The sequence below is a fragment of the Poecilia reticulata genome, linkage group LG3, assembly GCF_000633615.1.
Source record: "Poecilia reticulata strain Guanapo linkage group LG3, Guppy_female_1.0+MT, whole genome shotgun sequence".
Lineage (NCBI taxonomy): Eukaryota > Metazoa > Chordata > Actinopteri > Cyprinodontiformes > Poeciliidae > Poecilia > Poecilia reticulata.
In genome coordinates this window covers 4,483,538-4,500,377 of record NC_024333.1, presented here as the reverse complement: position 1 = coordinate 4,500,377, position 16,840 = coordinate 4,483,538, and the positions used below count along the sequence as shown (strand labels likewise).

The 16,840-nt window shown below is 39.8% G+C and overlaps 1 protein-coding gene across 1 annotated transcript in view; it reads right to left on the bottom strand.

The window, feature by feature from the left end:
- Positions 1-16,840, bottom strand: part of neto2a (neuropilin (NRP) and tolloid (TLL)-like 2a) — a 26,026-nt gene that overhangs the window by 5,654 nt on the left and 3,532 nt on the right. Inside the window, exons 2-7 of the mRNA XM_008404869.2 lie at positions 14,113-14,169; positions 13,375-13,518; positions 8,793-9,041; positions 7,477-7,524; positions 6,993-7,120; positions 2,739-2,967 (exon numbers count right to left, since the gene is read on the bottom strand). Of these exons, the coding sequence (XP_008403091.1) occupies positions 2,739-2,967; positions 6,993-7,120; positions 7,477-7,524; positions 8,793-9,041; positions 13,375-13,518; positions 14,113-14,169 (855 nt within the window). The remainder of the gene's footprint in view (positions 1-2,738; positions 2,968-6,992; positions 7,121-7,476; positions 7,525-8,792; positions 9,042-13,374; positions 13,519-14,112; positions 14,170-16,840) is intronic.

Sequence of the window (16,840 nt, the reverse complement as noted above, 5' to 3'; positions counted from 1 at the left end):
TATATATAGTATGCATTATAGTCTGTATGCTTCAGTTAATGATTATTCGATTACAAAAGTAGCTGATGGTTATGTCAAAAATCGGTTAATCATCATTAATTCAATTAATCGTTTCAGCCAAATACACTGCATGACTTTCTTGTGTCACTCTGAACCCAAGCCCCACAGTCTTGTATTCATATCGGTGCGGTCTCTGGCTCCAGGTCAAACAGCTTTGATAAGAGGACGTGTAGATGAGGTCGCCTATGAGAAGCACTGTGTGCCGAAGTCTCCCGTTAAACCTACTAACACGTAATCTCTCATAGCACGTCTGCAGCGCTTCAATCTCTTTTTCTTTTTTTCTTTTTTAACCACGAAGCTACCAACTCCACCAGGCGTACTCTAGCGTAGCTTCGTGTACGTCTAATAAAGTCCGGCTTACATCTTGTAGCGGCACATCGAAGGTGACGAAGTGCGAAGAGAAAAACACATCAAGTGGCAAAGATTAATAGTTTCCTCTGACCTCCGAGCGAACTTTGATCCAGCCGCTGACTAACCAAATAAAGTTTGGGAGTCATTCAGTCAGCGTTCCCACTTTCCCGTAGATCAGCTGCGTGACCGGAATTAATGAGGACGCAAGCGGTTATAAGGACTCGCAGAGTAATAAAAAAATAAAAATAAAAAAAAAAAATATGGGTGCTGAATTTTGAAGCCATTAGCTTCTGCCTGCAACGGTGAGGGCTTTTGCTGATGAAAACAACATTAACATTCAGGCAGGGTCGGGGGATGTGTGCAGGAGAATGTGGCAATTAATATCTCAGCCCGTTCAGGCAGTTAATGGAAATATTACGGCGTTAACAGGAACCGGTTTCTCCGCGCGGCAATTTCTCCTACTTTGTGTCACCTCTGACAGCATTTGTTTAAAGTCTCTTCGTCTTTTTAAGAGTGATGAGGCTTGATGCGTGATTTCTATTAACCCCTCTAAGCTCTTCCTTTCATTGAAATAAATCAAATAATTCCTATTTCCCTGGCGAAAGTGACCTGTAATGAGCTCAGTGTGATGCCGTGACGGGCATGTGAAGATAACATTCGGAGCTTTCGGTTATTTAAGAAACGCTGAGGTAAATAATTGGTTTTCTCGTATCTGCGTTCTAAACATGGCACGTATTAATTAGCTTTCTTCGCTGAAACTGCACTTCAAGTCTCTGCTGATGGCTGCTTATGCAAACAGAAAGCATAAGAGACGAGCTGAATAAATGTCTGTTTCTCTCTGTGGGAAGATAGCGAGGCAGGTGGTGTGTTACAAATAAATAATGGCAATAACGCGCTGCCTTCCTCTTAGGATAAAGGCACATTTCTTTTGAAAACAATGGAAATTTAGATTTAATTAGACAATCATTTGAGGTCATGTTTGAGGTCATGACATGACAGAACAAGCTTTTTTTTTTTTTTACTTATATCATGTTATGTCTGCAAATTACAGTTTAATTTCAAAGGATTTTATGTGGTCAGACAAAGGGTGACCTGGCTGGGAAGTGAAAACCCCCCTCATAATAATAGAAAATCTGAAAAGTGTCAAAATTTTGCAGACCAACAAGTATTTTAGGGTATGTATGTGCTGTCTGTGCACATCCAGAGGGCTGTGTATTTCCAGTGTTCCACCTCCATGTTCCTGGTGAAGAAAAGCCTCCGCACAGCATGGTGCTGCCACTACCAGCTTTAACTGGGGTCATAGTGTGGTCAGTGCTTAGCATGTAGGTGAATTTTTTTTAAATCTTGATGTGTTCTTTTTCTTACACCCGGAGTTGGCTTGGAACTAGTTACGTTTACTTAATTACATTTACTACAGTAACTTCTTGGATTTTTTCTTTATTTTTACTATGTTTTATTTTTTAGCTTTTGAGTAATTTCATTATGAAGTGTCGCTACTCTTACTTGAGTAAAGTTTCTGGATACTCTACTCACTGTGAGTAACTTCACTGAATGAAGAACAATTTTGTTCTTACCAAAAATTCACCAGCAGCTTTTTAACCAAAATTTTATCTGGAAAAATTAATTTGTAAAAATGATTCGTTTTTACAAATTAATTGATTGTTATTTGTAAATGTTTTTTTATTTATATGAATTATTTTCTTTTTGATCTTTAAAACACAAAGTTTCCTCAAACTCTAGTTTTTTGGTTCATCTGATGATGTCATTTTTAAATATTAAATGATTGATGTTTTGATCAGTGACTCATTACTTGAGTCACTGATCAACTAACTGTTACTCTACCACAAAAAATATTTACGAAAATAGTTTTATGTTTGTGATTTAACAAGTTTATATTCTGCTCATGTCAAAAACACAATTTCACAATTGTATTGTTTCCGTTAAATAAGAAACTCAATTAAAATGACACGTGGATAAGTTTGTTCATGCACTAAGTCATTAAAAAAACATGTCAACTACTTCCTGTTGTTTTCTTCTTCCTGGTTTGCACCGGCAGCGACATCCGGTTGTTGATCATGTGACTTGTGTGATGCAAAAAAAAGTGTTGCATTGCAGGTTTGCCAAATAAATCAATTTCTATATGGCCAAAAAAAAAAAAAAAAAAAAACATCTAGCGCCAAAAATGTAAATTTTTCACAATTGGTGTGGCCATTAAGTGAATTTATTTTCAAAATATCAAATTGTGCAATTATTTGGTCAGTGGAAACAGCTATTTTAAAACATGCCAAAGGAGCGATAGAAGACCACACCAGATCATGTTCTCTTACGGTCGATGTAGGAGGTGAACAGCATGCGGAAGCGGCTCAGCCTGCTCTTCTCGTCGGCCCACATCCGTATGACTCCCACGCCGTTGTCCAGCATCAGGTCGTTGGCCACGGTGCTGCAGAACTTGGCCTTCAGGTTCTCGATGGCGCTGCTGCCGTCATACACGGCCACAAAGTTCTTCTTGCACTCGTTTGAGTGTTCCATCTGGTAATCCATGAAGCGCAGGTAAATCTGTAGACGCACAGAGAGTTGGCATTAAGACAATCTGGAAAATGCAAAATAACTTAGAATTTTAGATACATCTACTATGGAAAATTTGTTATTACTTTTTAAAAAACCACCCTTTTATTTCTAGCTTTAGGATTTAAAATAAAGATACAGATGAAAAAACAAGATGTACTTCTTTTGTGTGTTGGTAAAAAAAAGCACACAAATTCCAACATAATAAGAAAAACAGATCTAAATGCATATTAACAGGACTTTTAGTGTCATTCTTTGGGGGAAACAATGCAAATATTTAAACAAAAAAAAAAACAGTTCAAGAAAACAGTTAAAATAATGTGTTTGCTATTCTATCTAAATTTGAAAACATTAGCTGGTTCGTTTCCATTTTAGTTAAAATTATTAAGAACCCATATGGGAGGTCCAAAGAGCCACTTGTGGCTCCGGAGCAGCATGTTGCAGACCCATGTGTTCAGCCATCTCTCTCTGTAAAATTGTAGATATGTTAAGATTTCATAGGTACATTTTCAGCACAGTGGGATCTTCTAAATCCTAGATATCCTGCAACACAGAATTAGCAAAGACTAGCAAAGCTGACCCACTGCTGCCATGGCTGGCCGTTCCTTTTAGACTCAGCCTATCCTTGTATAGCTTACCCTGCATTCATTCTGAACATCCTGCAATATTTTTATTGCAACCAGATGGTAGAAACTTCCCTAACAACCATAAAAAAACGGTTGAAGAATTGATAAAAAAAAAAGGCTAAAAACTATTTGCAAAATAGGCTTAAAAGTTAAGCAAGCTCTACCATCCATCCATCCATTTTCTTTACACCCATGTCCCCTTAGTGGGGTCGGGAGGGGTACTGGTGCCTATCTCCAGCTAACATTCCGGGCGAGAGGCGGGGTTCACCCTGGACAGGTCGCCAGTCTGTCGCAGGGCAACACAGAGACACACAGGACAAACAATCATGCACACACACACTCACATCTAGGGACAATTTAGAGAGGCCAATTAACCTGACAGTCATGTTTTTGGACTGTGGGAGGAAACCGGAGTACCCGGAGAAAACCCACGCATGCCAAGCTCTACCAGTTCTGTTGAAAAAGTGATTAAATATTCAGCCAGAGTTCTGCCAGAAGCTTGTTAATGACTGCACAAAACAAGTGGTGAAAATGCAACTTACTTACATTGAACCAGTTATTCGTAGGAATGCATGTGAAGTGTAGATTTGAGTTTATCCATATTCTAACCAAGGTGTGCATCCAATTCTTATTTTAAAAACCTCTTGCTATTTTGTTTGGCATTGGAGAGCAACCCCTCTGACAAAACCTCCAGCCCATTTAGCACCTGTTTCCTGCAGCAGCTGACTGCACTCCACTGTTCCTTCTGCTTCATCTGCCTAATATCTGGCGAGAAAAGCCAGAGCCTCTGCTAAATTCAGATCATCGTCACTGCTGCCTCCAAAAGCACGAGCCGGACCGGCGCAACACGTCCATCAGGCTGTCAGAAGGGCAGAAATGTGCTCATATGCGTAGAACATTACTTACACTATGTGACACTTCATTATGTAATTTGGGTACATCTGGGGTTTTACACTATTTAAGATGTGCATTCATTTGTGCTCATTTTGCAGCCAGTGAGCAGCGCGGGAGTTTGGATGAGTCATTTAGCCGTGAGGGAAGAAACAGAGCTGCTGTGAATCAAGGCTAGCCTGACTATGCTTGTAATTTCAATGAGATTCTTCATATCATCTCATAAATATCAGAAGAAGTCAGTGGGCTTTCACTCCTGGCACATAAAAAAATATACTCTTCTCAATCTCCAGGGTGTTTTTTTTATTGCTAAATTCTCCCTTCACCGTGACACGGAGCCACACACCTGAAAGTAAGGGAGCTGAGTGATGGGAAATTACAAATTTGAACAGAAAAAGGTTCTTTTTGAACTTTTGTTGGACTTTTCTGATATGCAGTGACACTTTGGTTGCTGAAATTTCGATTAGTGCTGCTTCTGTTTTGGAGATATTAATGTTTAAAGGCCATAAGTACAGCCAGCATTACTCAAATCAAACTAAATTGGTGTTAAATGTTTGTTTTATGTTTGCACAGGAGAAATTTTAGCAGTACAAAGGTAGCTCAGTCGACTGACACCAAATTTGTTTGACTTCATAAATGTGTGAGCGACTGGTTGACCTTTTATGACCTGTGGAGACTTTTATTAATATCTTAAAAATAGCAGCACAAAGTAAAATTGTTACTGCACAAACCTGTACAAAAGCTTTACACAAATTTAGTTTGACTTGAAGAAGGTGTGGTGGCCAACTTTACTCAGACATCTAAGCTAAAATGTTTTAGCTACAAGTTGAGAAAACCAGCTAAATTTGCTAACTGTTTTGGTGCTAGACGTTATTAGCGACATTAGCGTAGCAATGTTTTCCACTGGTTCATTGAAAAACAGGCTGATAAATACGTTTTACCTGAAACTTTCTCTTTGTTGTACATGAAGAGCAGCTATAGTGGGAATATCTGCTACTATCATGATGACTGCTATTAGCAATACAAGCTAACTACATACTTCTCCCGTGGTCCCATACACTACTGTTGCTAAAATAATCGTTCTATTCTCACTGATTTAATAATGCTACAATACTAACTAAACAGATTAATTAGTCTTTCTGGTAAGACGTTACAGTTTAACCTTCTGTGAGCTAGCTGACTGGCAATGCAAAGCAACAAAGGAGGAGGGCAATGCTGCCGCTCTCTATGCTCCAAACAGGTGAAGAAATACTTAAAATAGTTTTCAACTCCAACTTTGACTACATTTTAGTAACACAGCAGCCATGTTGGATAATGAACCTTAGCCTGTTTTTAAGAATCCCGACTTTCCAATTTAAACATATGAACAAATTATAACTAGTCGCTCACTCTAATTTAACAATGACATTTGATCTGGACATCAAATGCTAATTTTTTGATTTATTCACTTTCTATACCAGATCTCTGCAGATAGCATTTTCTAGTTTTCAAGTTTATTTTTAGCACATTTCTGAATGGATTAACGTTTCAGTTCATGTATGTTGCAGTGAATGTAATCAAGCGTAACACTGAGGCTAAGCTACAGAACATCTCTAAGGTTCAAGTTCTCTGCTGAAAGCCAGGAGAATCACTCTAGAACAGAATTACTGTACAGAGGACGGCACGCTCTCTGTAACAATTAAAAGATTTTAAGCTCTTTCTGTTGTTAATTATACTCAGAGCCTCAGGCTAATTACAGAGGAGGTCTTTGTGGTAAACCTTTACATCATTTCAGCTCACATTTACATCCGTAGAACCTGTGTGTGTCTGGAGGCTCTCTTCTGTGAACGCTGGTGCTTTCATGAGCTCCATCTCAGAGGCCATGCTGGCTTTTGCCATTTAGAGCGATTAGAGGGGAATGAATGCCTTCGTCTGGGGTGTGGACTGACACTAAGCCTTCTAACACGGGTGTACATCAGACTTTTTACATCAGGAACTATGGAGTCAGATAGCTGAGAGTAACATCACTTACACAGATCTACTTAAGACTTTTAAGTGAAGATTCCAAACATTTTCAGAACAGAGTTTTCAAAGAATTCAGTTTTCTTTTTAAAGCCAATTTCTAAAGTGAAAATTCAAAATGTTCTGCATGAGTTTATGGCAGTTAAGTCTGTATGGTCAGACATTGAATATGTAACCAACAAACAAATGAACGATGTAACCAACAAACAAATGAACGAAGGATGGACGGATGGACAGATGGATGGACGGATACAGCTTTCAGTCTAGACAAGAAATGTTTTTCCATCCTGTTTCCAGAGTCAGATATGAAATGTAAAACTATATAAACCATATATTCTAGTCTTCCTGTGGAACGAATGAAGATGATAAAATGAAACTAAATGTGACTCGTCCTCACAGAGGTCAAGCTCAGACCCCCACTGGCAGCTTTTCTGCTTTCTTTTCCAGAGGAAGGCCGCCCGGTCCGGCATCGTGGCTAATACGCTCCTGTCTACTGACCTTAGACTGGGGCGGAGCCCTGATGGTCCAGATGCAGTCCAGAGCATCACCAGGCTTAACCCGCTCCTCCTCCTCCACCTGACTGGAGCGAATAATCCCGTCCCAGCCGCCGATCTCAAACTGACAGTCTGCACAATGAAACAAAGAAGACCAAAAAAAAAAAACACCTTTAAAAAAACTGAGACAAACATGAGGAAGAGCAGTGAGAACATAACCACAAAAGATGTTTGAAAAGAGGAGCGCGACAGACGGTGGGTTTTGTTAAAGAGAGGAGTGGAAAAGATTTAGGGCTCAACTGAAGCGCGAACAGAAGATTATAACACAGGACAACATCAAGAGAGAGGAACAAAGACGGGGAGGCAAAAGGAAGATGAAAGAGGCTTGCGTCCTTTCGCAGGCTCGTAAGTATGCATACGAACATCCTTTGACTTCATACACAATTACTGGCGCGTCACGTTCGGACGGGACAGAGCCGGCGTCATACCTGGGATGGGATTCAGCAGTCCGCCCACGTGCAAATGGAAGTCTGGGTCTGAAATGATCAAAAAAATTGGGAGGCACATTACTCTCAACGCATGGACAGGTAAGCAGAGGAGTCATGATACGGTCCCGACAAAGCGGCCTAGATAAAGCACAGAGAGGATTCCTTATCTCCTGTCTGATGGGAGCGCCTGTGGATTTAGATTTAAAGACTTTTGAATTGAGATGGAAAAATCCCACCCCCCCAAAAAAAGGATGTTTATGATGTTTGAAGGATAAAAGAGAAATAGTGGATGATTGAACATGACGGAGAATCTCAGTAACATCAAAATACGATCTGCTGCATGCTTCAGGCTCTTGGCGGTGCGGGTTAAAAACCTGTAAAGCCCCACGCAGATTTAACTTCTTTCCATACACTCATCACTGCACCTGCCCTCAGTTAAACATATCTGATATCCATGGAAACGTCAGACTCTTGGCTCGAAGCTGATAAAAAGCACTTGAGCATTTGGGTTTATGCTCAGAGACTGTGGACATGAGGGACCAGAAATCTTCATCAAAAAGACATAGTATGGAGCTCTAGTAGTGCCAAAAAAATTACATATTTGGGCGGTTTTAAACTATTCTGTTCTGTTTAGTAAAATTTTTCTAAAGTTTATGTATTTTTTAATACTGGATTTCCAAACAATACACTTCAATTGGAGTCAAATATAACAATTTCTTATTGTTTATAATAACTGAATAAAAAATAACATTGGGTATTTTTTAATGAAAAACAAGCAATTACAAACATGTAAAAACAAATGTATTAAGTTTAGTAAGTAAAAAACACAGGATGGTGTTTAATAGATGGTGCCAATCTGTGCCAAAGCTCTCAGGTATTTATTTTTTTTAACTAAAACCAGTGTACATTTGCTCTACTGAACAGGTAGCGGTAGATCTATGGTTTCCAAAAGTTTATACCCTTATTGTTGACATTTCTAAAATACTTAGAAACGATACAAGTGCAAAAATATTCTGTGAAAGACAAAAAACATCAAATCTAATTTTCTCTGAAACTACAGCAGCTGCTACACTAATTACACTTTTTATGGAGCCTCACAGGCGTTAGCTTAATTTAGACACCAAGATTATAGAAGTAGAGTTTATAAACGGTGAGAAAAACTCAATTATATATCGGTGTGTTATTTTAAACAGATAAAACAGAAAACCCTGTGAGGCTTATTATTTTTAATCCGACATCGCTCCTTGCACATCTCTCTGAGCACCTTCGATATGGAAGAAAAAAGAAAACAGAGGTTTGTTGAGTTCACCGCTCACCGGCAACGAAGGTGTACTGAATGCGGAAGCCGAGGCCCTCCAGCTCCTCGTCGCTGGTGAATTTGATCCACATGAAGCGGCCAGTGGAGGTAACGAGGCCCGGGTTCTTCCCTCCGCAGAAGCGGTCGATGATCGGGGAGAAGCCGAACGGCCCGTCGCGGATCTCGATGTGGTCGAAGCGACATTGGAACGACGGCTCGATGTAGTAGTTCTTATCGAAAGCCAGCTGGATCCTCTGTCTGGGCAGAGCTGTGGGGAAAAAACACGAGAGCAAAGAAAAACAAACAAAAAAATGTGCTTGTTTTTATAGGGCAGAAATTATCTGAATGAGATTTTGAGTTTCAATAGTTAGTCTGGATTTATGGGTCAGACTATCAAAGTAGAAACAGATGAAATTTTTTTATTGCAAATTTGTTTTAGGAGCCTGATGAATTTCATGTTTTCAATGTTTTCAGTCTTCAATGTGCTTTAGTAAAACATAATTGTTCAGCAGAAGGAAAACGAGCGATTAAAAAAAGAAATCTCTGAAAAGTAAGGAGCTAAATTGCGGCCATAAAGTTTGTTAAAAATAAAGGAACATTGAAAAAAAATAACATTTGACACTGAAAAAGAGTTTTAAGATTAAAACCGAAAATTGTTTAAAAAAATTGAAAGTGAAAAACAAATTGAACCTGAAAAAGGATGTGAAATTGAAAAACATTTTTTATCAACTTTTCAGATTCAAGTTGTTTTTCCTGTTTCAAATATCTGTTTTTTTATTTTGAGCAAACTTTATGGCCCCAATTTAGCTCCATAAGTGCAACTTGTATTTGGGTTATTTGTCCCTCCTGTGCCCTTATACTTTGCAGAACCATTTTGAGCTACCATTCTAGCTGCATCATTAAAAGTGATATTGTGTCAATGCGGAGGTTATGCTTTGACTGTCTTGGCACTAAGGTTCCCTCATGTGGGGCAATGAGGTGCCAAACTGAACTGAACGGAGACAGGCCATTCTAAAATATGAACACGCTTTGATCCACTTCACTCAGGCTGTATGTTGACAGCTGTCCTGCAGAAAGATTAACTTTTGCACCAGTCCCAATTCTTCTTTGCTGTTTTTTTTAAAGTCCCATTGCTCTTCCTGTTAACTATACATGTTCACTAAAACATAGCCTGCCACAAATGCTAATGCTAGTTAGCATGGCTACTGATGACGGCGGATGAACAACATTTCTGAAACGGTAAGTTGTTTCTCCACCATTAAACTATTTAGTACACAAGGTTGATTAACAGCGCTAAGACCCTCCTCCTGGCCCTGATTGGTAGATTTTGATGCTTTTCTACAGACGGAGGTGGAGGATCTCGATTTTATTTATTTTTTGTTATCCATCTCATGCTATACTGTCAGTGACAGTTTTAACAAATATGGAAAAAAAAACACATTTTAGTAAAAAGCTACATACAGTAGCTTTAAAGTGTGTCACAGTGAGAAAGGGTTTTTCGACAAGCTTCACAATCAGAGACTTTTTAAGTGGCATCGGTGCGCTCGCAGTGCAGCGCCTCAAGTCACAGTCAACTCATAAGGAGCCATGACAGTTAGCAGAGCTGCTGTGCAGCGTTGGAGGGAAGCTGCCGTCTCTGACTGCGTCTCTGATATGAAGTTCGCCGGTTCAGGCAAATCAGCACGTCTGCGGCGGGGAACGAAACGGGGCGCTCTGAAACCAAAACCGTTTCCACCACGGAAACAAAGGAGCAGCTGATGGCTGCTCCAAAAAAATAAAAAATAAATGAAGATGATGGGGGTTAAGAGGGGAGCTTCAGCAGCAAGGCGGGGGATTGGAGAGGCTGTCCATGCCCAGAGAAGAGAACAAAGAGTGAAGTCAAGAGTGGATTGTTTTTGTTTTTTTCTTTTCTGTATAACTGCAACAAAATGACTCAAATGTTTTTTTTTCTGTCTTGAATTTGAATTTGATCTGTGATATTCTGCTTGAAGAAGCAGCTTGTATGTCTGCACCTCCTATTCTCTCTGTCTGTGTGTGTGTGTGTGTGTGTGTGTGTGTGTGTGTATGTGTGTTTCTTCCCGTCTTTCTCCGAGTGACACACACACGCAAACTAATGACTAGCGCTTGACACAGAAACAGCAGAATATATAATCACCTCATCTATTTAGCTGATGAACTTGGGGACATGACACAATCAATGAGGCTCACTAACCACAAATTATGATTACAAAGCTAACTGATTAGCCCCCACGCTGGATTGTGAGTGTCTCTGTGTCTGTTGAGGCGGCACGCCGGAGAAGACCGAGGCCTTCCGAGACAAAACGACAGAAACTGATCGGCCTGATCTGTGTGATGTGCCAGAGCGGGCCTTGGTTTTGATTGGTCCACAGGTGGAGCACTTGAGCCGTGTGTGAGATCTATTCCCCCCAACCCCCTGCGCCGTGGAAGAGGGAGGCATCTCATCTGCATGAGGAGCCGTGCTTCAGCATCACAAACAGTTCATCAGTTTAGAGAACGCATCATCCAGATCCCCGTCTCCTATAGCTGCTAATGATCTTTTCCATTATGCTTTCTGCGCGCCTCCAAATTACTGATTGATGCGACGTTTGAGCGAGCACCAACGCCGACGAGGACGCTCGCAATTCAGCGACGAGCCACGAAAGCCCAGTTCTGCAGCAGATGTTCCACTCCTTTATGTGTCCTTCAATGAGCAAATCTTTTGAGTGTGAAGACGAACAGAGCGAGCGCCGAGCGGGCAGGAAGCCAGGGTGAGGGGAAGGAACCGCAGTTTAAAAGGTTATAAAATTCAGAATGGGTCGTAAAAAAAATCTAAATAAAAAATAAATGCATGATGCCCTCCAGCGACAGAGAGGAAAACCGGTTCAATAAAACAATGTCAGTCAGGGTGAGGGCATTTACTAAAAGGAGGGAATCAAGCGGGTATGTTAGAGGGGGTTCTCCGAGACCCTAAGGGAACGCCAACTAAGTTTCCATTACAAATGTGTGTAAAACTTTGCCGATACTCCGCCAAAGTTGAGAAAAAAATGATTTCGTAATTGTGGTGTGTCCATTAAATCAGAAATGCAATTAAAATCACAGATAAATAAATTTGTTCACCTGATAAGTCATTAAGAACCAAGCCATGCCATCGCCTGCCAATCACTTCCCATCGTCTTCTTCACCTTTTCTGTCAGTAGTAAAATCCGGTTGTCCGTCACATGACTCATGATTCATAAAAGTGTTTCCATTGCAGTTTTGGAAAATAAACACATTTCGGTACAAAAAACCTTTGTATAAAAATGTTTTACTTTTTTCAAAACTGGTATGATGCCATTAAGTGAATTTATTTTAATAAATCCTATTTGAGCAATTTTATGTTTAATGGATATGCGGCTAGTCATTGGCAGCAGACTTGTTCCAGAAACATAGAGAAATGGTCCATCTGCAGGGACTGCTTTAAGAAAACAAGAAGTTAGCAGCACATTGTCTTTGTCTCCAGGCCAGATTAAGTAACATCTTTTTTTTTTTTGTCTGTATTTTTTGTTTTGAACTTCTTATGACAGTTTCACATTATTTCAGTAACCAAAACAGATTTTGTTTTTAATGTAATGGCAGGGTATCAACATTTAGTCTTCCCTATGCTTACAAACATCTCTGAAAAATCACTGCTGCTGGTTATTAAAGCAGTGTGACTTATGTTGATGCTCTTATTTTGAAATGTAACCTGATGTGCTCCTTTGCCAGCTAACACAATCTGCATGCCGTTATTATATCTAAGGGCTTCTGATGCCCTGGGTTACAACAGCAAGGATGTGAAACTGAAAAACTGATCAGTTAAAGTTCGATGCAAGAAAAGTAAACTAGTGATGTTAAAATAGAGAGAGAGAGACAGAAAAAGAGAGAGAGAGAGAGAGAGAGAGAGAGAGAGAGAGAGATAGAGAGAGAGAGAGAGAGAGAGAGAGAGAGAGAGAAAAGAATTCAAATAGCAAACTTAATTTTGTCCAATCAGATGTGGTCCTTGAGAAAGGTTTATGCAACTTGTTCCTCTTGATTTTGTTAATCCACACCTGATTGGTCAAAATTAACAACGGTTTTTAATTTTTTCTTTTAGATATAGCCATCTTTAACTACTATGGTGTCCGTCTTTTACTTACATTTCAAAATAAGAGCATTAACATAAGTCCCACTGTTTTAATAAGTAACAGTAATGACTTTTCAGAGATTTTATAAGCATAGGCAGGCTTAATGTTGACACTCTGCCATTAAATTAAAAACAATATCGGCTTTAGTTTCTGAAATAATGTGAAACTCACATAAGTAGTTAAAAACAAATAATACAGATATAAAAAAAAAATCTTTCAAAATAATGTTACTTAAAATGACCTTGAGTCAAAACAATATTGCTAACTTCTTGTTTTCTTGTTTAACTTTTTAAAGCAGCCTCTCTTTCAGACACTCAAGTTTTGGAAGGAATTCCGCAGTAGGAACCAGCCGATGAGTTAGCTCTTTAGAAACGCCCACCCTGAGTCTGCAGAGAGCTCCCTCTGGAGGAAACTGATGCAACAGAGCAGAAAACGGCTAAAATCGGCCAGGCTTTATACCTTCCAGGATGTAAACACACTCCTTGTTGGGTGGGTAGGTGTTGGGGTAGTTCGGTGACATAAACACCCCGCCGTTGATGTTGCGGACCCACGTGCCGCAGTCGTTTTGTCCGGGGCTCTGGCCGCCGGGGTCGCCTGGGGAGTCTGAGGTCAGAGAAGAGGACAGAACAGCGGAAAAACAGACCGGTTATTGGATCAGTGGATCAATGAGAGAATGATTAGATGGCAAAAGGATCAGAGGGAAGGACAGCAAAGAGCAGGTAGGGAGTAAAACGGGAGGAGAGAGAAAACTGAATTAAGGAGAAAGGTTATTTTTATGGAGGTCCCAAAAATCCCACAATTCAAATAAATGTAAATTAGATTAGAAATAAACTCACAGATAACAGATTTAATACTCTAAAACACTGTAAATAAGTGATTAATAAATTAAAAATATATATTTTTTAGGTGTCATGGTCCATTTGATCAAGCACAATGACATGTTAAATGACAAAAAATAACCAAATATGAAAAAAATTCTAGATTTAAATCAATTTCTGAAGATTATAATACATCTTAATAAACTGATTGTAAATGCAAATATTTAATCATGTACTTAATCATATATTTGCAATACATTTTCATAAATAACAAAGAAAGTATTCATTATTAATTTAATGTGGCACTTTTGGCATACCGTAGATGTGCGTTCACGAACACGTGGTTTAAAAATGACGTTAAGGTTTTGCCTGAGCTCACCTTTAGTTCTCTGTGCCAGTGCAAAGCCCTCTTCTATCAGGAAGAAGAGAATCCACGCTGTGAAGCAGAGATATCACACGTTACTCCTCAGTGTCTGAACATCACATTAATACACATCACACCTGATGTTAAATAATCAGCAAGAAGTTGAAATCACTCAAACCACAAAGGATCCGCTGCAGGTCTTACTCAGTTTTAATTAATCACAGTAGAGTATGGATTTATGATATCTGTGACTGAATTATTTATATTTAATAAACGACAGAACTGTGACAGATAGTATTAAATTCATTTCAGGAGAAAGCTGTCTCAGAAGGACCACTGTGTCCACATGGCAATTACACAAACTGTCAACATGAGGTATTTATGAAGAGACGATGGTGGAGGAATTGTGGGATGCTCAACTATTAATTAGATAACAAGCAAAGCACAAGGTGTGTGTCAGGGTTTTATTCATTTTATTTCAAACTGTAACTTCTACAACCAGATTCTTTCCCTCTCAGGTCTTTTTGAATCATTATTTCTTCTTCTTCTTTTTTTTCAGGGGAATTCCCCAAGGCAGCTACAGAATGACTGATTCCTATCGATGGATATTAGAATGACCTTAAGCGATGTGTGTAGACGTGGTAGACATCTTGTTGTGTTTGAGAGGCTGTGTGCTCCACTGCTGAGCGGCCCATCAAGAGAAGATGCAAGAAATGCGGCGTGCTTGCAGCAGCAGCCTGAGCTGCAAACTCAAATGTAGATCTGATCTGCAGGTAACAAACTGCACCACTGCTTTTTCATGAAAACATCCATCCCTCCAATTTGAGAGTGGATCACTTGAAGCTGCAGTATGCGACTTTTATATAAAATATTTTTTTTCACATATTTGTTGGAACTATATTGTGACAGTGAGGTATAAGACAGATAATCTATTAAAAAAAATCAATCTACTCTGCCTTTTTATAGCGCTAACTGGAAACAACCAATCAGAGCCAGGGGGCGGGTCTTTCGCGCTGTCAATCACCCTCATAGTGGCTGTTCATGCTCCCTTTTTTCTCCCCCTTGTTGAAATGCAATTGTGCAACGTCTAATAACCATACGTCTGCCTGATAGTTTATTATTGATAAATAATTGTTGGCGTTTATACAGTTTATGTAAAAGTTAACTGTTTCTCTTTTTCCCCACTCTGAGGTGATTGGCCGATGCAAATTGAAAAGGCGGGGCTTAACCGGCGTATAGACTCATGGGAGGGCTGCCATTTTTTGAACTCTAGTGTTGCACCAGACTTAATAAACCAGCTTTGTTGATGTACAGCCAAAGATTGGCTGACTTCATTTTCCACCTCTCGGCATAACATCGATATCCACCAATCAAGAAAAACCAACCTTGGTTTTGATGTCAGTGATATTTGAGAAGTACCAATTAACTTCCTGATTAACAATTTGCCAGTTTCTCACAACACAGGTATAGAAATTGGTGTAATTAATTGATCAAACACATTTTGTTTCCTATTTCAAAGAATGACACTTCAACAAAACGTAGCCGAAGCAAACTGTCCTCTACCGCCTTCGGAGGGACAATCAGAGAAAAAAACAGAAACTGTGCAGAGAAGCGACAACTTATTGGCAAACACTGGTGATAACACAGACATTGTGTGAGCCGAGGCTCCATGACGTGATGGTTCCTACTTCTGCTCCAAGGAGATTGGGGACACGTGCAACGTCTAATAACCAGTGCATGAAAAAGTATTTCATCAAAGATTAATAGACATGGATGGCAGGATAATGGGATTAAGTTAGAACATTAAAACTTAATGGATAACTAAAGCTGGACAAGGAATGGATTTTTTAAAAAGACAGTAAAAAAAAAAAAAAAAAAAACACCACCAGAAACACAAAGAATTCACAGAATGTACCCGACTCATGAAACATAGGGACAGGTGAACAGATTAGATGCTGTCTACTGAATTACCACTCTCTAGCTCTCTGCATTAGAGAGTGATGTGAAGTTGAGAGCATAAATCGCACAGAGGAAGGAATGAAGGACGGTGGAGAAAGAGACCAGCAAAATCAAAGTGTGCAGCGGAGATGCTCCTCGGTACCAGAGTGTGTGGACTGTGATTGAACTCATCTTGAAAAAGCACACATATTCACGGCCCTCGAGCTCCGGGATCCTCATTAACTCTATCTCCATTATCTTGCAGTAAAGTGTCGTAGGTGGGAGAATGAACCACCACGGGCGTGTTTGGAGTGCGGACCACCTAAAATCAGGCACCGGCTAACCGAGCGGATCTGGAAGCTCTTATTAAAGCCTATTGTTCACATTGCAGACCGTGAATCAGACACAGAACCGTGGTTCTCCTGGAAATTCAGGAAACCTCACGGGAAAGAATAGCTGGAATGGGGTTTTTTTTTTCTCTCGTCTTATTAAACTTGCCTAATTTATGCAACGGCCGGGAGCTATTTTGTAATATCATCAATAAATTATAGGCTGCAATCGCTTTAAGAAACCAACTCGCTCTGTTGCGAAAACAAACAGAAAGAATTAAGTCGATTAGGAAAGAAAGGGAACAATTAGTGAAACACCCTGCGACACGGCTGAGGTCATCATCACACCCCACAGGGGGAAGGAGCGGAGGGCTTCCTGACCTTTACAAAATTACAGCGGGTTCAACCCCTGCTATTCTGGGTCACGTCACTTCTTCTCCACATCACTTCTCCACTTCGGCTCGCGAGCTGAATTT